Source organism: Rhinoraja longicauda, chromosome 36, assembly GCF_053455715.1.
Source record: "Rhinoraja longicauda isolate Sanriku21f chromosome 36, sRhiLon1.1, whole genome shotgun sequence".
Lineage (NCBI taxonomy): Eukaryota > Metazoa > Chordata > Chondrichthyes > Rajiformes > Arhynchobatidae > Rhinoraja > Rhinoraja longicauda.
The window spans coordinates 5,310,601-5,332,788 of NC_135988.1; the positions used below are offsets into that span (position 1 = coordinate 5,310,601).

A 22,188-nucleotide genomic window follows, 5' to 3' on the forward strand; every position below is an offset into this window, starting at 1 on the left:
AATTCCAGTGTATACAAGGCCTAGTCGCTCCAGTCTTTCAACATATGACAGTCCCGCTATTCCGGGAATTAACCTAGTAAACCTACGCTGCACGCCCTCCAAGGAATAGAGACCCAGCCTGCTCAACCTCTCTCTCTCTCTCTCTCTCTCTCTCTCTCTCTCTCTCTATAGCTCAGGCCCTCGAGTCCCGACAACATCCTCGAAAATGTTCTCTGCACTACTGTGACACTTTAATTGATGACGAAACTAGCAAACAATTCTCCGAGAGCTATTTTAAGGCAAGCCACAATGCAAGCAAGGCAGATTTGAAACAGGCCGCGAGACAGTTAAACACGTCAGCCCAACAATGAAATGCCTTCCAAACATTCTCCTTCCAATAAACAGCAAATACCTCTGGGAAGTGGAGCAGCTTCCAATTGCCAGTTTTCATGCCAGATCATGTATCCTTTCATCCTACACAACTTGACCCTGACCCTTATTCTAATGCAACTGCTCATCTACGGCAAACAAGAGTCAAAACTAAACGTGTAATAAAACTGTAGAAACAAAGAACTACAGACTTTATCTTGCACTAAATGGTAAACCTTTTATCATGTGCAGTGCCCTCCATAATGTTTGGGACAAAGACCCATCATTTAATTATTTGCCTCTGTACTCCACAATTTGAGATTTGTAATAGAGAAAAAAAATCACATGTGGTTAAAGTGCACATTGTCAGATTTTAATAAAGGCCAATTTTATAAATTTTGGTTTCACCATGTAGAAATTACAGCAGTGTTTATACATAGTCCCCCCATTTCAGGGCACCATAATGTTTGGGACACAGCAATGACATGTAAATGAAAGTAGTCACGTTTAGTATTTTGTTGCATCTCCTTTGCATTCAATGACTGCTTGAAGTCTGCGATTCATGGACATCACCAGTTGCTGGGTGTCTTCTCTGGTGATGCTCTGTCAGGCCTGTATTGCAGCCATCTTTAGCTTATGCTTGTTTTGGGGGCTGGTTCCCTTCAGTTTTCTCTTCAGCATATAAAAGGCATTGCTCAATTGGGTTCAGATCAGGTAATTGACTTGGCCACTCAAGAATTTGCCATTTTTTAGCTTTGAAAAACTGCTTTGTTGCTGTAGCAGTATGTTTGGGATCATTGTCTTGCTGTAGAATGAACCGCCGACCAATGAGTTTTGAGGCATTTGTTTGAACTTGAGCAGATAGGATGTGTCTATACACTTCAGAATTCATTATGCTACTACCATCAGCAGTTGGATCGTCAATGAAGATAAGTGAGCCAGTACCTTCAGCAGCCATACATGCCCAGGCCATAACACCCCCACCACCGTGTTTCACAGATGAGGTGGTATGCTTTGGATCTTGGGCAGGACAAAGCAGGAAGTAAGGCGTGGCTCTAGGTGAGAAGGTCATTGATAGGCAGATGGTTGGAATAAAGGCCAGAGATAAAAGGAGTGGGACAATGGGATAGGATTGAAGAGTTCTAGGAAGGAAATGCAGATGTTGGTTTAAACCGAAGATAGATACAAAATGCTGGAGTAACTCAGCCGGTCAGGCACCATCTCTGGAGAGAAGGAATGGGTGACGTTTCGGGTCGAGACCCTTCTGCAGACTGATTCAGATTGAAAAGTTGTGCATTGTAAAGCCGGAGTGGGATAGGTGGAAGAATTAGTTGGGGTGGGGGGAGGAGGTGAAGGCAAGAAATAGGTAGGGATCCAGGTGTTGCACAGGGAGGGGGGGAGGGGGATGGAGGAAAGGTGGGGGGGGGGTTGTGTGGGAGAAAATGGGAAGGGTTGTGGGAGTGAAAGGGGGGGTTGTAACTTACCCAATATTGGAGAATTCAACTTTCATACCATTGGGTTGTAAGCTACCAAGGCGGAATACGAGGTGCTGTTCCTCCAGTTAGCTTGTGGCCTCACAATGGTAATGGGGGAGGCCCAGGACTGACAGGTCAGTGTGGGAATGGGAAGTGGAGTTAAAATGGTTAGCAACTAGGGGATCTAGTCGGCCAAGGCCTACTACATCTCCCGGTTGTTAACCATTTTAACTCTCCTTCTCATGACTGACCTTTCTGTCCTGGACCTCCTCCGCTGCCAGTGAAGTCACATGTAAACCAGAGGAACAGCAGTAATATTCCACATGGATATCGTACGACACAACGGTAAAATTCTCCAACTCGATATAACTATGGCCCTCCCCTGGAGGAACCCCACACTGTCACAGTGAGCACGTGCAAACCCCAGAAAGGCAGCACCCGTGGCCAAGATGGAAGCCACCGCTCTACCGCTGCGACACTGTGCCGCAGAGAAATAAGCTTATGGGCAGTTCTCGGGAGCAAACCTTTATGTAACCCAGGGACTGTCTGTATTACTCAAACAAATCCCACACAGCACTGCAACTTTAAGATAGACACGGACGAGTCTGGAGAAGGGTCTCAACCCGAGACGTAGCACATCCCTTCTCTCCAGAGACGTTGCCTGTCCCACTGAGTTACTCCAGCAGTTTGTGTCTACCCACGGTTAAAACCAGCATCCTTCCTGCACCCTGCAACTTTACGGTCAGATCTGTGACAGTAAACCGTGGTAATTAGCAACATTAAAGCATGTTTCACACAAAGACATTACGAATACATTTCTTAAAAAAAGGTCAATATTTTATTGGATTTGTTTTTGTTAAATAAATGAGGCCATATGCCCTCTGGTGGTAAACATCATGCACATGGATTTTTATTACTGACTTGAAAACAATATTATACCAGCTGTCGGCTTGCTTCCAACTTCTCTAAATACACTGATCAGCCAAAACATTATGACCACTGACAGGAGAAGTGAATAACATTGGTTATCTTGTTACACTGGCACCCGTCAAGGGGTGGGATATATTAGGCAACAAGTGAACAGTCAGTTCTTGAAGTCGATGTGTTGGATGCAGGAGAAATGGGCAGGAGTAAAGACCTGAGTGACTTTGACAAGGGCCAAATTGTTATGGCCAGACGACTGGGTCAGAGCATCTCTGAAACGGCAAGGCTTGTGGGGTGCTCCCGGTCAGCAGTGGTGAGTACCGACCGACAGTGGTCCGAGGAGGAACAAACCACAAACCGGCGACAGACAGGGTGTTGGGCGCCCAAGGCTCATCGATGCGCGAGGGCAACGAAGGCTATCCCGTCTGGTCCGAACCGACAGAAGGACGACTGGCACAAGTCACAGAAAATTTTCATGATGGTCACGGGAGGAATGTGTCACAATACACAGTGCATCGCACCCTGCTGCGTATGGGGCTGCACACAGAGGACCAACAGCATTTTAGGCAGGTGGTCATAATGTTTTGGCTGATCGGTGTAGACTGTGCACTCTTAATTCTCGCACAGCTTTACTACAACCTTTCCTTGTTAATTATAGGCAGTAGCAAACACCCGTTAGAAAACATCAGATTGAAAGCATTGCAGAACATAATTCCTAACTTCCAATATTCCAGGAAGGTCTGTCTTGGTGTGCATGCACTTAATTCAAATTGAGGAGATATCTGCAAGTACAGAAAAACGTGATTACACAATTTACATTATATACAGACTTCACAAAAATAATATACACGACTCATTGTCTTACCTATGCCCCGAAGGAATGAATCAAATAGGGACGGTGAAGAAACACAAGGTCGATTGCCTAGGAGTCCAATTGACAAGGCAACAAGGAACCTGATAAGGCAGCCCATTCCCCAAGCCTTGCAGAGACCAGTGTGGGCAGATCTTCAGTAGTACGTACACCAGTTGCTGCCATCGCTGGGCATCAGGCCCCCAGTGATGAGTAGAATCAGATCCACAAACCACCATATCCCCAGCCCTCCGAGTGTCAGCAGCTTTCCAACGGCAGTGCCAGTGTGCGCCAAGCAAAACCTGTCAACGCCAAAGCACCCCAGGAAGAAGGAATAAAGCAGGGTGGTAACAAAGTAATGTCCAGTGTACCTGCAAGGCAACAGACACAAGAGGGCTTAGTTTAGTTTAGCTTAGAGATACAGCGGGGAAACAGGCCCTTCGGCCCACCGAGTCCACCAGCAATCCCCACACACTCACACTATCCTACACATACTAGGGACAAGTGGGCGGCACGGTGGAGTTGCTGCCTTACAGCGAATGCAGCGCCGGAGACTCGGGTTCGATCCCGACTACGGACTCCGTCTGTACGTTCTCCCTGTGACCTGCGTGGGTTTTCGCCGAGATCTTCGGTTTCCTCCCACACTCCAAAGACGTATGTAGGTATGTAGGTTAATTGGCTGGGCAAATATGAAAATAAAAATTGTCCCTAGGGTGTGTAGGATAGTGTTAATGTGCGGGGATCGCTGGGCGGCGCGGACCCTGTGGGCCGAAGGGCCTGTTTCCGCGCTGTATCTCTCAATCTAAAAATCTAAAATCTAAATTTACAATGATGACAATTTACAATTATACCAATCCAATTAACCTACAAGCCTGTACGTCTTTGGAGTGTGGGAGGAAACCGGAGATCCCGGGGAAACCCCACGCAGGTCACGGGGAGATCGTACAAACTCTGTACATACAAACACTCATAGTCAGGATGGAACCCAGGTCTCTGGTGCTGTAAGGCAGCAACTCTACCGCTGCGTCACCATGCCACCTTAGAGTGGTCAATAAGTTCTAGTAAATTTACCAACTACTCAGATCGCAATCAACAATTGTTTTGGTCATCTCTGCAAGAATTGTGGATACATTTGCAATAAATCTGACACTGAAATCAGTCCCAATTTCCTGCTATTTGACCAGGTTCATGAATACCTCCTGCAATATATAAATTAGGGTGTTTTAAGTGCACAGCGTTTTTAGTTGTCATGAATCATGATCAAAACAAGTTTTTGTTTAAAATTCTTGATATGAACATAAACGTTTCCAAGAGATAAATCAGTGTCTCATTTAGTTCTTAGAATGTGTTCTCAGGAACACGATTGCCAATGAAATAATTGCGAAAAGAGTTCATTGTGGAATTTTACAAATAGAGATACTTTATTAACAGTCCAACCCAAAACATTACCTGTCTGAAGAAGGGTCTCGACCCGAAACGTCACCCATTCCTTCTCTCCCGAGATGCTGCCTGACCTGCTGAGTTACTCCAGCATTTTGTGAATAAATTGATTTGTACCAGCATCTGCAGTTATTTTCTTACATTACCGGTCCATGTTCTCCAAGGATGCTGCCTGACCCGCTGAGTTAGGTTAGTTTAGTTATATTTATGATTGTACCGCACTGAGGATGATTTCCTGGAATGTATATGGGATGGTTTTCTAAGACAATATGTAGAGGAACCGAGTAGCGGGCAGGCCATCCTAGACTGGGTATTGTGTAATGAGGAAGGATTAGTTAGTGTAAGAAAATAACTGCAGATGCTGGTACAAATCGAAGGTACTTATTCACAAAATGCTGGAGTAACTCAGCAGGTCAGGCAGCATCTCAGGAGAGAAGGAATGGGTGACGTTTCGGGTGATGTTTCCCATTTTGGGGGAGTCCAGAACCAGGGGTCACAGATTAAGAATAAGGGGTAGGCCATTTAGGACTGAGACGAGGAAGAAGATTTTCACCCAGAGAGTTGTGAATCTGTGGAATTCTCTGCCACAGAAGGCAGTGGATTCACTGGATGTTTTCAAGAGTTAGATTTAGCTTTTAGGGCTAACGGACTCAAGGGATATGGGGAAAAAGCAGGAACGGGGTACTGATTTTGGATGATCAGCCAAGATCATATTGAATGGCGGTGCTGGCTCGAAGGGTCGAATGGCCTACTCTCCTGCACCTATTTTCTATGTTTCTATGTTTCTATGTATCATTACTGTTTGACCTTGATATCGTCTGGCCTGCTGGGTATTGCCAGAGAAAGACACAGAGTGCCGGAGTAACTCAGTGGGTCAGGCAGCTTCTCTGGAGAGCATGGATAGGTGATGTTTCGGGTCAGGATAATTCTCCAGACTGATTCTCCAGAGATGCTGCCAGACCCATTGAGTAACTCCAGCACTTTGCGCCTTTAAAAAACCCAAAAAAACAGGATCTGCAGTTCATTGTTTCCGTGAGTATTTACAGAATTCAATGTCAATGTGAGCATATTTTATCAATAAATAGGTGCAGGAGGAGGCCATTCGGCCCTTCGAGCCAGCACCGCCATTCAATGTGATCATGGCTGATCATTCTCAATCAGTACCGCGTTCCTGCCTTCTCCCCATACCCCCTGACTCCGCTATCCTTAAGAGCTCTATCCAGCTCTCTCTTGAATGCATTCAGAGAATTGGCCTCCACTGCCTTCTGAGGAAGAGAATTCCACAGATTCACAACTCTCTGACTGAAAAAGTTTTTCCTCATCTCAGTTCTAAATGGCCTACCCCTTATTCTTAAACTGTGGCCCCTTGTTCTGGACTCCCCCAACATTGGGAACATGTTTCCTGCCTCTAACGTGTCCAACCCCTTAATAATCTTATGCGTTTCGATAAGATCTCCTCTCATCCTTCTAAAGGATTTTGTCAAGATGCCAGTTCTGTAAGCTTCTAGTTTACACACAGTTCAGCAACAAAATTATTCGTCTACTTCGTCAAATCATTGGTAACTGAATGAAGCTAACAATCAAAGGATGGTCTTACTTTATACACGGCACGTTTCCTCGAAGGAATGTGCGAGTTCCAGCGCACTCGATGTCCTTTAGTGCAGTGCAGAGGACTCGGGTATGATGCACCTCATTGTAAGCCTGCCCACCAAACTGTTGACAAAGTACAACGTTAATTAGTCGATTTACCTCCTATCCCCTCAGCTCCAATAACAGCCACATTCCCATCTTACTAAGGCAAGGGGAGGGAGAAAGAGGTGTATCAACAAGATCAAAGCAAAATGGTTCTTTGGGATCCAAAACCGCTTGAAACTTTGTAAATACTCAACAGGTCACGTTTCTGGAGAGGGAGGTGGAGTCAGCATTTCAGGTCAGAATTGAGGAAACATTAACTGCTCGAAGGTATTTATTCACAAAATGCTGGAGTAACTCAGCGGGTCAGGCAGCATCTCAGGAGAGAAGGAATGGGTGACGTTTCGGGTCGAGACCCTTCTTAAACATTAACTGCTGTTCTCTTCAGTACGAAGAAGTGTCCCACCCGAAATCGTTATCTGTTCATTCCTTCCACAGATGCTGCCTGATCCGCCGAGTTCCTCTGGCACTTTGCTGAAGTTTTAAACATCTGCAGTTTCTTTTGTATACAAACGGTTTCTCTCTTTATTGATGTTGCCCGACCAGCTGAGCACTTCCAGCATTCTGCTCATGTTAGTGAGACCAGCTGAGCCACATTTGTCATGCAAGATGCACAGAGTCTCTTGCCCAGAGTAGGAGAATCGAGAACCAGAGAACATAGGTTTAAGGTGAAGGGAGAAAGATTTAATAGGAATCTGGGGGGTAACATTTTCACACAAAGGGTGGTTGGTGTATGGAACGAGCTGCCGGAGGTGATAGTTAAGACAGGGACTATTGCAACATTTAAGAAACAATTAGATAGGTACATGGATAAGTTAGGTTTAGAGGGATATGGGCCAAACGCAGGCAGGTGGACTAGTGTGGATGGGACATGTGAACAGATTGGGCTGAAGGGCCTGTTTCCACAATGTATCACTGTATGAGGTATCACAAAATGCTGGAGTAACTCAGCAGGTCAGGCAGCATCGAGGAGGGAATGGGTGACATTTCGGGTCGAGACCTTTCTTCAGACTTGACCCGAAACGTCACCCATTTCCTCTCTCCTAAATGCTGCCTGACCTGCTGAGTTACTCCAACATTTTGTGATACCTTCGATTTGTACCAGAATCTACAGTTATTTTTCTACACTGTACGAGGCCTAATCGGGAACTCATTCAGCTGGAAAAACTCAGCGGGCCAGGCAGCACCTAAGGGGGGAGAGGGGAATTGTTGGCATTTTAGGCTGAGACCCATTATCAGAATCAGTTTGATCTGAAACATCACATTGCCTCTCCCCCACAGAAGCTGGTCAACCCACTGAGTTTCTTCAGCAGTGTGTATTTTGCTTCTGATTCCAGACTCTAGCGTCTACTCTAACACATGGCGTCTAGCGTCTACTCTAACACATGGCATCCCTGTGTGGTACCTCAGCTGCACGGAGGCAGAGAGGAAAGCTCTTCAGCGGATAGTCCATAGAGCTCAGAGGACCATCGGAACACAGCTACCAGCCTTGGAGGGCATCTACAACACACGATGCCTCAGAAAAGCCACCAGCATCCACAAAGACTCTTCACACCCCTGCAACAGTCAGTTCGAACTCCTTCCATCGGGCAGACGATACAAGTCCTTCTACGCCCGCACCTCCAGACTCAGGAACAGCTTCATCCCCAGGGTCATAGCTGCTATGAACCAGTCCTGCTGAGCCGGATGGTCACATCGCACAGTGATCCGGCACAGATCTACTTGCACTTTATTCTGTCTTAAAACTGTTACAATTTGTATCATTGGGTTGATTAAATTAATACTGACTAGCTAATTAATTTATTGCATCGTATGGGAGGCGCATTCCCAATCTCGTTGTACCCCTGTACAATGACAATAACGATGTATTGTATTGTATTGTATTGTAAGAGAAATATAGTTTCCTTACTTTTACACATCCATATCTTTGCACCTGATATGCAGTTGTGTTTCCAAGGAGGTCCACTGGATCATCACATTCAATAAATTCATCAGGCCTGCAGGCAATACAGACGGCAAGGTGACAGGTCAAAACAACAAGCCATTATTAATCAAACTATAGACTCGCTGCTCTTGTTCAACAAATGCTAAATTATATTTCATCTGATGAATGATCCAAACGTAAATTGTTGACACCAAGAACCCTTCTATGGATTAAACACAGAAAATGCAAGAGTCATGCAGAATCTATGGAAGGAGAAACTGATAACCCGTCCAAGTCTGGGCTTGTTCGTCAGAATCAGGAAAAGAGACAAAATAAGCTGATTTTCGATAGCAGAGAAGGTGGTGGACGGATATGTAAGAAAATAACTGCAGATGCTGGTACAAATCGAAGGTATTTATTCACAAAATGCTGGAGTAACTCAGCAGGTCAGGCAGCATCTCAGGAGAGAAGGAAAGGGTGACGTTTCGGGTCGAGACCCTTCTTCAGACTGATGTCAGGGGGGGCGGGACAAAGGAAGGATATAGGTGGAGACAGGAAGACAGAGGGAGATTTATTCACAAAATGCTGGAGTAACTCAGCAGGTCAGGCAGCATCTCGGGAGAGAAGGAATGGGTGACATTTCGGGTCGAGACCCTTCTTCAGACAGAGGGAGAACTGGGAAGGGGAGGGGAAGAGAGGGACAGAGGAACTATCTAAAGTTGGAGAAGTCAATGTTCATGCCGCTGGGCTGCAAGCTGCCCAAGCGAAATATGAGATGCTGTTCCTCCAATTTCCGGTGGGAAGTGGGATTTCATTTTCGATGGACATTTTATTTTGTTTGCAATTCTGTTGATGTCCCAACTGGATAGATAATCCAGGAGAGCGTTACAAAGTGAGCTTAGATACGATAGATGTTTTCCGTGGAGTAGAAGATTAATGGGCAACCTGATGAAGAGGATCGATAGCAAGAATCTTTTTCCCATGGCAGGCTGACTAATACAAGAGGGCATAAGACCACAAGACATAGGAGCAGAATCAGGCCATTCAGCCCTTCGTGTCTGCTCTGCCATTCAATCATGGCGGATCTACTTTCCCCACTCAAACCCATTCTGCTTTCTCCCCCCCAGGCTCACACTGTACCAACACCCCCAAAACAATTGCCCCACACTGTCCCCGACCCCCAAGGCCACACTGTAGCCCTACCCTGTGGTTATTTGCCCCACATTGTACTACTCCAACACGGACCCCTGAGGTCACACTGTATCCCCCTCCATTGTACTGCCACCCCCAGGACCACACTTCCCCCAACCTCCAGTACATTTACCCCCTCCCCTCCCAACACGGTACCCCATCCACTGAGCCACAGTTCTTCCATCCCCGTGATATTTGCCCACTTTGTATCCCCACCCCAGAATATTTGCCCCACACTGTAACACCCCCATGCTGGGAAATCTTCTCCCTCCCACCCCAACCCCAGGGATGTTTTCCCAACACTGTACCCTCTCCCAGGGTCACACTGTGCTCCACCCCAGAATACTTGCCCCACACAGCACCAGCCCCAACCCCAGGACCACACTCTTCCCCACCCCAAGGCCATTTGCCCCCTTCCCCTCCCCTCCCCACCCCACCCCCAGGACCACACTCTCCCCCACCCCAGAATATTTGCCCCACACTGTACCACCCCCAGGGCCACACCCCCTACCCCTGGGGTCACTCTCTCACCCCACAGGATCACAGTTTACCCCCACCCACAGGGTCACCCTCCAACCGCACCCCCGGGACCACACCCCCGGGACCATACTCTCCCCCCACCCCCGGGACCAAACTCTCCCCCCACCCCCGGGGTCTCTCTGACCCCCACCCCCAGGACCAAACTCTCCCCCCACCCCCGGTGTCTCTCTGTCCCCCACACTCACAGAAAGCTGCAGAGCACAAGTGGGGAGCGGGGGTCGCGGTACTCCAGCACCGTGCCGTTGTTGTCGCCGCCGCTGCCCTCAGCCCCGAGCCCGGCCTCGCCCCCCGTCTCCTCCCCTGCCCCAGCCCCAGCCCTGGTCCCGGTGTCCGGCGGGCCGGCCGTGCCGTTGTCGGGGGACGCGGATGCGGCCAGTAGTGCGGCCACGGCGGCGGCCAGGACCAGCAGCAGCTGCGCGGCCAGCAGTAGGTGACCCGGCGCCACGGCCGCCATCCCCACCCAGACACACACTCACCGGCACACGCTCACCGACACTCGCTCACCGACACACACGCTCACCGACACACTCGCTCACCGACACACACGCTCACCGACACACTCGCTCACCGACACTCGCTCACCGACACACACGCTCACCGACACACTCGCTCACCGACACACACGCTCACCGACACACACGCTCACCGACACATGCTCACCGACACACACGCTCACCGACACTCGCTCACCGACACACACGCTCACCGACACACACGCTCACCGACACACGCTCACCGACACACGCTCACCGACACACACGCTCACCGACACTCGCTCACCGACACACACGCTCACCGACACACACGCTCACCGACACACACGCTCACCGACACTCGCTCACCGACACACACGCTCACCGACACACTCGCTCACCGACACACTCGCTCACCGACACTCGCTCACCGACACACGCTCACCGACACACACGCTCACCGACACACACGCTCACCGACACACTCGCTCACCGACACACACGCTCACCGACACACTCGCTCACCGACACTCGCTCACCGACACACACGCTCACCGACACACTCGCTCACCGACACACACGCTCACCGACACACGCTCACCGACACACACGCTCACCGACACTCGCTCACCGACACACACGCTCACCGACACTCGCTCACCGACACACACGCTCACCGACACACTCGCTCACCGACACACACGCTCACCGACACACTCGCTCACCGACACATACGCTCACCGACACTCGCTCACCGACACACACGCTCACCGACACACACGCTCACCGACACACGCTCACCGACACACGCTCACCGACACACACGCTCACCGACACTCGCTCACCGACACACACGCTCACCGACACACACGCTCACCGACACACACGCTCACCGACACACGCTCACCGACACACACGCTCACCGACACTCGCTCACCGACACACACGCTCACCGACACTCACTGACACACTCACTGACACACGCGCTCACCGACACTCACTGACACACACTCACCGACACACTCAGACACACGCTTACCGACACACACTCACTGAAACACACTCACTGACACACGCTCACCGACACACACTCACTCACACTCAGTGACTCACTCACTGACACACACTCACCGACACACACCCTCACCGATACACTCAGTGGCTCACACTCACACTCCCTGACACACTCACTCACACCCACTGCCTCACACTCCCTGACACACTCACTGCCTCACACTCACACACACTCCCTCGCACACTCTTGCACTGACTCTCACTCACTGTCACTCTCACTCCGTTGCACAGTTACACTCACTCACACACGCAGGCCGCCATCCCTCCCCCTGCACTGTCACTATCTCTGTCTGTGTCTCTGTCTCCGTCTCCCCCGCGCTAGGCCGCCATCCCGCCGCCGGATGGTCATGTTACGTCACGCCGCGCCGGTCCCGCCCCATGGAGGCGGGCCACGATTCACAGACGGCCGAACCGCCCAATCACACCGCCGGTCCCACCCTCAGGAGGCGGGGCAAGGCCGAGTGACGTCCTTCCCGACCAATCAGCTTCCTAGACCGGCCTTGGGGGCGTCGCCGGGCGGCAGACTGACGTGCACGTCACCCAATCACCGCACCTCCTCCTCGCAGCCCCACTGCTGGTTGGTCTAGTTGCCCGCCACTCAACGGCGCCGCGTGCCTATCAATGGCCGATGTGGGCGGGATTCCCACAGCTGAGAAGACAGGCAATAAATGCACCAATGGTGTGAGTTGTGTGTTGTTGTGAGTTGTTGTGTTGTTGTGTTGTGTGTTGTGTGTTGTGTGTTGTGTGTTTGTTGTGAGTTGTATGTTGTGTGTTTGTTGTGAGTTGTGTGTTGGTGTGTTGGAATTGTAGTTGGGTGTTGTGAGTTGGAATTGTAGTTGTGAGTTGGAATTGTAGTTGTGAGTTGGAGTTGTAAGTTGTAGTTGTGAGGTTAGAGTTGGACTTCAATATTTCAAGGTCAGTTTATTGTCACGTGTAGCAGTTAAGGTACAGTGAAATTTGAGTTACCATACAGCCATACTAAGTGAAAACCAACAAGACACACGGCCACATAAACGTTAACATAAACATCCACCACAGTGGTTTCCACGTTCCTCACTGTGATGGACGGCAATAAAGTTCAAACTTCTTCCTCTTTGTTCTCCCGCGGTCGGGGCAGTCAAACCATCCACAGTCGGGGCGATCAAACCCCCCGCAGCCGACGATCGAAGCCCCCGTCGGGGTGATCGAAACTCCCGCGTCGGGGCGGTTGAAACTCTCTCCGCGGCATGGAGCTCCCAAGTCGGCCTCTTCTTACCAGAGACGGCGGGCTTCACGATGATAAAGTCCACAGGCCCCGCGGTTGGAGCTTCGACCCCCGGCAAAGGGACCGCAAGCTCCGCGATGTTAAAGTCCCGCAGACTCCCGTGGCTTGGAGCGCCCGTCAGTCTCCAGGAAAGGCCGCCGACTCCACGATGTTAGGCCGCAGTGGGGACGGAGATACGATACGGGAAAAAATCACATCTCCGCCGAGGTGGGAGATTATAAAAAGGTATCCCCCCCAACCCCACCCCCCTCCCACATAAAGCAAACCAAGGAACACTAAAATGTACTTTTTAACACATACTAAAAATAACAAAAAGAAGAAAGGACACACAGACTGTTGGCGAGGGCACCCACTGCCAGTTGTGAGATGGAGTTGGGATTTGGGTTGTGAGTTGGGGTTGGAGCTCAAGGTTTCAAGGTCAGTTTATTGTCACATGTACCAATTAAGGTACACTGAAATTCGAATTACCATATAGACATACTAACAAAAAGCAACAAGATACACAACTACATAAAAGTTAACATAAACATCCACCACAGCGGATTCCTCACTGTGATGGAAGGCAATAAAGTCTAATCCGCTTCCTCTTTTATTCTCCCACGGCAGTCGAACCATCACCAGTCAGGGCGATCGAAGCTCCCGCAGCCGGCGGTCGAAACCTCTGCATCGGGTCAGTCAAAGCTCCCGCGTCGGGGCAGTCGAAGCTCCCGCATCGGGGCGGTCAAAGCTCCCGCGTCGGGGCGATCGAAGCTCCCGCATCGGGGCGGTCAAAGCTCCCGCATCGGGGCGATCGAAGCTCCCGCATCGGGGCGGTCAAAGCTCCCGCATCGGGGCGATCGAAACTTCTGCGACTTGGAGTTCCCAAAGTCGGTCTCTGACCAGAGACCGTGAGCTCCACGATGTTAAAGTCCCACAGATTCCCGCGGTGGAGCTCAGAGGTCGATCCCTGGCAAAGGGATCGCGAGCTCCGTGATGTTAATTCCGCAGGCTCCCACGGTGAAGCTCTCGAAGTCGGTCTCCAGCAAAGGCCGCCAACTCCTCCATATTAGGCCGCAGTGCGGACGGAGATACGATACGGAAAAAAAATCCCATCTCCGTCGAGGTAAGAGATTAGTAAAAAGTTTCCTCCAACATCCCCCCCCCCCCCCACCCCCCACAAAATACAAGCTAAAGAACACTAAAAACATACATTTAACATACATTTAACACAAAATATACATTTAAAACATACATTTATCACAAAAAAATGAAGGGACAGACAGATTGTTGGCGAGGCAGCCATTGCTGGTGCCACCCGGTGGAGTTGGAGAGCTGTGAGTTGGGGTTGTGAGTTGTTGGAGTTGTGAGTTGGAGTTGGGAGTTGTGAAATGGAGTTGGGGTTGTGGGTTGTGAGTTGGAGTTGGGGTTGTGAGTTTGGAATTGGAGTTGGAGTTGGGGTTGTGTGTTGTTGGAGTAGTGAGTTGTGAGTTGTTGGAGTTGTGAGTTGTTGGAGTTGTGTTGTTGGAGTTGTGAGTTGGAGTTGTTGGAGTTGTGAGTTGTTGGAGTTGTGGGTTGTGAGTTGGAGTTGGGGTTGTGAGTTTGGAATTGGAGTTGGAGTTGGGGTGGTGTGTTGTTGGAGTTGTGAGTTGTGAGTTGTGAGTTGTTGGAGTTGTGAGTTGTGAGTTGTTGGAGTTGTGAGTTGTGAGTAGTTGGAGTTGTGAGTTGTTGGAGTTGTGAGTTGTTGGAGTTGTGAATTGTGAGTTGGTGGAGTTGTGTTGTTGGAGTTGTGAGTTGGAGTTGTTGGGAGTTGTGAGTAGGAGTTGTTGGGAGTTGTGAGTTGGAGTTGTGGGAGTTGGAGTTGTGCTTGGAGGTACCGGATTCCCACAGCTTGGGATACAGGCAATAAATACAAGAATCAAAATGTATTTAGAATTAGATTCTGTTTTAGTTTAGTTTAGTTTATAGATACAGCACAGAAACAGGCCCTTTGGTCCACCGAGTCCACGCCGATCAGCGATCCCCACTAACTAGCACTATCCTACGACCACTGGGGACAATTTACAATTTACAAAAGCCAATTAACCTACAAACCTGCACGTCTTTGGAGTGTGGGAGAAAACCGGAGCAGAGAGACAAAACCCATGCAGTCACGCGATTCCCACAGCTTGGGAAACAGGCAATAAATGCACAAATCAACATTTATTTAGTTTTAGTTTAGTTTAGTTTACTGCCAAATTGAGTTCTGATTCCACCCACAAGTTTGCAGAAGTCACTACGGCGGTGAGCTGAATCATGAACAACGACGTGATGGAGTACAGGAAAGAGATAGAGAACTTATGGTTATTATAGAGAACTACATGGTGTCAGGAAAATAACCTCTTCCTGAATGTCAGCAAGATGGAAGAGCTAGTTATTGACTTTAGGAAGCATGGTGGAGTTAGGGTTGCCAACTGTCCCGTATTTTGGGCTAAATTGGTTTGTCCCATATGGGACCGCCCTTGACTCTGTAGGCCCGGGCAGTGTAGGCCCTGACAGTGTAGGCCCGGACAGTGTAGGCCCGGGCAGTGTAGGACCGAACAGTGGAGGTCCGGACAGTGTAGGCCCTGACAGTGTAGGCCCGGACAGTGTAGGCCCGGGCAGTGTAGGTCCGAACAGTGGAGGTCAAGAGGCCCAGGCGCCGCCTAGTGGACATTGCGTGGAGGTTCGGACAGTGTAGGCCCTGACAGTATAGGCCCTGACAGTGTAGGCCCTGACAGTGTAGGCCCTGACAGTGTAGGCCCTGACAGTGTAGGCCCTGACAGTGTAGGCCCTGACAGTGTAGGCCCTGACAGTGTAGGCCCTGACAGACTCCAACTCACAACTCCCAACAACTCCAACTCACAACTCACAACTCACAACTCCAACTCCCAACTCCCAACAACACAACTCCAACTCACAACTCCCAGTGTAGGTCCGAACAGTGGAGGTCCGGACAGTGTAGGCCCTGACAGTGTAGGCCCGGACAGTGTAGGCCTGGGCAGTGTAGGACCGAACAGTGGAGGTCCGGACAGTGTAGGCCCTGACAGTGTAGGCCCGGACAGTGTAGGCCCGGGCAGTGTAGGTCCGAACAGTGGAGGTCAAGAGGCCCAGGCGCCGCCTAGTGGACATTGCGTAGCAACCCGCCTCCCGGCCCGGGCGGCCGCCATTGGTAGAGCAGAAGCACGTGACCGCTGGCTGGGTGAGGTCACGTGGGGCGTGGGGCGGTGACGTCACCTTATCCCTCAGAATACCTTCATATTATTAATGATCGGTCGTGGACCAACCATAATGATGCAACAGCCAAGAAGGCATTCCAACGCCTGCACTTCCTGAGGAGACTGACGAAATTCAGCATGTCTCCAGGGACTCTACAAACTACAGATGCACCCTAGAAAGCATACTGTCGGGTTGTTCCACAGCCTAGTTTGGGAATAGCTCTACCCAAGACTGCAAGAAATTGTAGAGAGTTGGAGATGTAGCCCGGTCCATCACACAGACCAGATTTCCCTCCATTGACTCCATCACACTGCCACGGGAAAGCAATCAACATAATCAAAGTCTTGTTCCATCCCGGCCATTCCTTTTTCTCCCCAGCTCTTGACCGGTAAAAGGGATAGAAGCTTAAAAGCATGCGCCATGGAAAAGCATTTAACAGGCTACTAGACCAAGTGGACCTGTTGGGCCCAAACCTCTCCTGCATTGGTGCAGCACCCCCCTCCTCCCCCCCTCCCTCCCTCCCTCTACCCCTCCCCCTCCCCCCCCCCTCCCCCCTCCCCCTACTCCCCTCCCTCCTCTCCCCTCCCCCCACTCCATCCCCCTCAATCCCCTTATCCTCCATCCTCTTGCACCTATTGTCTATTGTCTATCCACTGGATGTCCAGTCCTCAGGGGATAGAACATAGAACATAAAACATAGAAAATAGGTGCAGGAGGAGGCCATTTGGCCCTTCGAGCCAGCACCGCCATTCATTGTGATCATGGCTGATCATCTACAATCAGTAACCCGTGCCTGCCTTCTCCCCATATCCCTTGATTCTGCTCGCCCCCAGAGCTCTATCCAACTCACTTTTAAATTTATCCAGTGAATTAGCCTCCACTGCCTTCAGTGGCAGAGAACTCCACAAAGCAGAGGGATCTCTGCTACCTGTGCAGAGTACGTCCATCATTCTCCAAAGCCCTTAGATTGAAAAATCCACTGACATTATTTCAGTTGTACCCTCAATCCTTTTTTAATAGCATCAGTAATTGGGTCAGGTTTAGTGGGGATTAAGGCAAGGCAGCACGAAATGTCATTTATATTGGACGACCTAGCTTTGCCTCAAGTTAACATGCTTTGCTGGTTGTTTACCCGTAGCTTAATGCAACCGAAAATATGGTACAGCTTCCACAGCAAATCCACGACACAAAGATTACTGCCTTGATACTGGAAAAAAAAGTCTGCTTGATTAATTTTACCGTCATGGCAACCACAGGTTTGACCTCAGAATGAAACAATTACATTTCACTATTTTGAGTTGACTAACAAAGAATCAGTTCTCCAAAAGGCCCCATCTCTGAAAGTGAGAACAGGTCATTTTCAAGATTTTTATAGACATGACCCCCCCCCCCCCCACCCTCCCTCGACTTTTCTGAAGTAGGGTTCTGAGCCGAAACGTCACATAAACGCTGGAGTAACTCAGCCGGACAGGCACCGTTTCTGGAGAGAAGGAATGGGTGACGTTTCGGGTCGAGACCCTTCTTGAGACTCGAAACGTCATCCATTTTTTTTCTCCGGTGATGCCGCCTGACCGGCTGAGTTGCTCCAGCGCTTTGCGTTTACCTCCGGTATAAACCAGCATCTGCAGTTCCTTCCTACACTTTTTGTAAGCACCATTCCTTCCCTGGGCAGCAGCCAACTTAAATGGACGGAGGAACAAGGAAAGTGTAGGAAGGAACTGCAGATGCTGGTTTACAAAAGAAGCCACAAATTTGCTGGAGTAACTCAGGCAGCATTTCAGGAGAACCTGATAGATGATGTTCAAGGTTAGAACCCTTCTTCAGATCGATGGGAGGGGTGGAGGGAAATGGACAATTGATTCACAAAAGATATTGTCTTTTACATTCAGCATCAGTTACCACCTTGATTCATCATCATTTGGTATTAGTCCTATTTCCCTCCATTTGGAAGTGTTCACCGTTGCAGTTCCCAAATAGCTTTTCTTAAGATTTAGGTTTTTAGATTTAGAGATACAGCGCGGAAACAGGCCCTTCGGCCCACCGGGTCCGCGCCGCCCAGTGATCCCCGCACATTAACACTATCCCACACACACTAGTGACAATTATTTTTTTTTAACATTTGCCCAGCCAATTAACCTATTGTACGTCTTTGGAGTGTGGGAGGAAACCGAAGATCTCGGAGAAAACCCACGCAGGTCACGGGGAGAACGTACAAACTCAGACGGCGCCTGTAGTCAGGATCGAACCTGAGTCTCCGGCGCTGCATTCGCTGTAAGGCAGCAACTCTACCGCTGCGCTACCGTGCCGCCCTTAAGCAGGTGCTTGGGGTATAGATCGGGTAGATGCACAAAGTCTCTTAACCAGAGTTGGGGAATTGAGAACCAGACGACATAGGTTTAAGGTGAGGGGGTAAAGATTTAATAGGAAGCTGAGGGATAACTTTTTCACACAAAGGGTGGTGGGTGTATGGAACGAGCTGCTGGAGGACTGTCTCCACGCTGAGAAGACTTTGCTCCTTCAATGTTTCCAGTAAGATGCTGCTGATGTTCTACCAATCGGTGGTGGCCAGCGCCAGCTTCTTCGCTGCCATGTGCTGGGGCAGCAGGGCTGAGGCCGTGGACGCCAACAGGATCAACAAACTCTTCAGGAAGGCTGGCTCTGTCCTGGGGGCGGAGTTGGATTCACGGGGGGTGGTCTTGGAGGGGAGGATGCTCCTCAAACTGCGGAGCATCCTGGACAATACAGCTCGCCCCCTCCATGACACACTGGTCAACCTGAGGAGCACCTTCAGCAACAGACTGGTCCCACCAAGATGCAGCACAGAACGCCACAGGAGATCCTTCTTCCCTGTGGCTATCAAACTGTACAACTCCTCACCCTTCTGTTGTGGGGTAGACTGAGTCTGAGACTGACCCCCCCCCCCCCCCCGATCTGTGCACATCCCCAATCCTTTCCACTCCTCACTTTAATTTCATGTTACATGTGCCTTGTTACAGACCAATTTCCCTCCTGGGATAAACAAAGTTCTGCCGTATTGTTGTATCTTGGGGGGAAGATCTTCTAGCACTTGTCCCATAGCCTTCTCTGGCTGAGTGATTCTTGTTTCGACACTACTGTCAACGACTCTGGCTCCACCATTCCCTCCAGCAGTTTATTCCGGCTTCCCTCAGATCCCCTCTAAATCTCTTGGCCCTTCCTTGAAATAGATGTCCTCTAGTTTTATCTCTCTCTGATACAGGAAAAGCTTCCTGCAGTTATGGAGTCATGGCGGCCTGGCGGTAGAACTGGAGCCTTTACAGCGCCAGGGACCCAAATTCAATCCTGACTACGGGCGCTGTCTGTACGGAGTTTGTACGTTCTCCCCATGACCTGCGTGGGTTTTCTCTGAGACCTTCGGTTTCCTCCCCCACACTCCAACGACGTGCAGGTTTGTAGGTTAATTGGCTTGGTATGTTTAAAAAATTGTCCCCAGTGTGTGTGGGATAGTGTTAGTGTGCGGGGATCGCTGGTCGGCGTGGGCCCGGTGGGCCGAAAGGCCTGTTTCCATGCTGTATCTTTAAACTAAAGCATGGAAACAGGCCCTTCGGCCCAACTTGCCCATGATGGTGATGTTGACCCTATAATTTTACCGCAATCATGCCCCCTCCTAACTCCTCCACCCCAGGGAAAATAGACCGAGCCTCTTCAATCTCTCCCCATAACTGATAAGTTCCCTCCCAGGCAATGTCTGGATCAAAGATACTAGAGGAGCAAGATGGACCACTCCATTGAAATCGCCTATACTGAAGTGTAGAACGCAAAGGAGCGTAATGTCCGCCATTTTAGTATGCAAAACCCGCCGTTCGCTATGCCTCTCGCAGTGTGATCACTGTTTTGGGGGAACAGTATGTGTGATGATACCATTAAAATGCAGAATATATCTCATCTATCAACTCACAGATTTTTGTTATTTTTCTTTTTAAATGTTTCTGCAAGTTTCTGCCTATTAAAATGGCGCTGTGACGTACTAAGGTTTTTAGGGTCGAGTGGTCTATCTTGCTCCTCTAGTATCTTTGGTCTGGATAGAGTGGATGTGGAGAGGTTGTTTCCATGAGTGGGAGAGTCAAGGACCAGAGGGCACAGCCTCAGAATAAAAGGATATACCTTTGGAAAGCAGATGAGGAGGAATTTCTTCAGTCATAGGGGTGGTGAACCTGTGCTATTCATTGCCACAGACTGCTGTGGAGGCCAAGTCATTGGATATTTTTTAGGTAGAGATTGCTAGGTTCTTGATGAGCAAGGGCATCAAAGGTTATGAGGAGAAGGCAGGAGAATAGCGTTGAGAAGGAAAGATAGATTGAAGATATCACAAAATGCTGGAGTAACTCAGCGGGTCAGGCAGCATCTCTGGAGAGAAGGAATGGGTGACGTTTCGGGTCGAGACCCTTCTTCAGACTCGACCCGAAACGTCACCCATTCCTTCTCTCCAGAGATGCTGCCTGACCCGCTGAGTTACTCCAGCATTTTGTGATACCTTCGATTTGTCCCAGCATCTGCAGTTATTTTCCTAGGAAAGATAGATCGGCCATGATTGAACGGCGGAGTAGACTCGATGGGCTGAATGGTCTACTTCTGCTCCAATGACTTGTGGTCTTATGAAACCTGAGAACACGGAAGAAATCCATGGATTCACGGGGAAAACATTCAAACTCCACACAGACATGACCCGGGGTCAGGATTGAACACAGAAGGTCACATAGTCTAGCTGTCGTATATCATTCGGTCGGTGCCAGAGTCTTGAAAGTTTGTGCGGCCTGTTATAGGTGACACATTAACACATCCGGGCCTACACAATGTGGACTGATAAGCCTGCTCCAAAAATAGTCCACTGATAACAGTGCAATTCAGCTAAAAAGCCTGAAGAAACAGCTCATAGAATTGGACAGGAGTCATAGAGTCATAGAATCATAGAGTGATACAGTGTGGAAACAGGCCCTTCGGCCCAACCTACCCTCACCGGCCAGCATGTCCCAGCTACACTAGTTCCACCTGCCTGCGTTTGGTCCATATCCCTCCAAACCTGTCCTATCCTTGTACCTGTCTAACTGTTTCTTAAACGTTGGGATAGTCCCAGCCTCAACTACCTCAGCTTGTTCCATACACCCACCACCCTCTGTGTGAAAAAGTTACCCCACAGATTCCTATTAAATCTTTTCCCCTTCACCTTAAACCTATGTCCTCTGGTCCTTGATTCCCCTACTCTGGGCAAGAGACTCTGTGCATCTACCCGATCTACTCCTCTCATGATTTTATACACAGAGGGTGAGGATCATGGATACATGCGGGTTTGCAGGTTAATTGGCCTCTGTAAATCGCCCCCACTGTATGGATAATGTAGAACTGGTGAACTGGTGATTGATGGCCGTCGTAGTCTCAGTGGGCCGAAGGGCCTGTTTCCACGCTGTATCTCTGTAATCTCTAAACTCTGAGAGACTGCAAATGCCCCCCCGAAACAGCCCAAAAATCAGAGAGTTCTCTGTTGCAGAGCTGTTCGGGATAAACCGTGGCAAGGACACTTGCCACCATTCTCCAAACCCTCTTCGCATATCCACACTAGGTGCGCTGGTAGTAAGAATCCGACGGTGCAGGAAGGATCTGACTGTGAGGAAGATGCTATGAGGTTGCAGGGTGACTTGGACAGGTTGTGTGAGTGGGCGGATGCATGGCTTATGCAGTTTAATGTGGATAAGTGTGAGGTTATCCACTTTGCTGGTAAGAATAGGAAGGCAGAATATTATCTG

At 49.7% G+C, this 22,188-nt stretch overlaps 1 protein-coding gene across 2 annotated transcripts; it reads right to left on the minus strand.

The window, feature by feature from the left end:
* Positions 1-710: 710 nt before the first annotated feature.
* On the minus strand, positions 711-12,276 carry tm2d2 (TM2 domain containing 2). Of its 2 annotated transcripts, XR_013549404.1 has the most exons (5): positions 10,570-12,276; positions 8,639-8,726; positions 6,635-6,750; positions 3,613-3,968; positions 711-3,529 (listed from the first exon to the last, which is right to left on the minus strand). XR_013549404.1 is itself a non-coding variant. In XM_078428808.1 (4 exons), the coding sequence occupies exons 1-4, from the start codon at positions 10,836-10,838 to the stop codon at positions 3,755-3,757; spliced, it is 687 nt and encodes a 228-aa protein (XP_078284934.1). In that variant the 5' UTR covers positions 10,839-12,276; the 3' UTR covers positions 711-3,754. The 2 variants fall into 2 exon arrangements, 1 of the variants encoding a protein (XP_078284934.1); XM_078428808.1 differs by having other exon boundaries at positions 711-3,968.
* Positions 12,277-22,188: the final 9,912 nt, after the last annotated feature.

Excerpts from the sequence above, each read along its gene's own strand:
- tm2d2 (XM_078428808.1), bottom strand. The coding sequence starts at position 10,838 with ATGGCGGCCGTGGCGCCGGGTCACCTACTGCTGGCCGCGCAGCTGCTG. Across the intron at positions 6,751-8,638 it reads AAAGATATGGATGTGTAAAA|TTTGGTGGGCAGGCTTACAA; the intron begins GTAAGGAAACTA and ends CTTTGTCAACAG. Across the intron at positions 3,969-6,634 it reads GGAAACGTGCCGTGTATAAA|GTACACTGGACATTACTTTG; the intron begins GTAAGACCATCC and ends GTTGCCTTGCAG.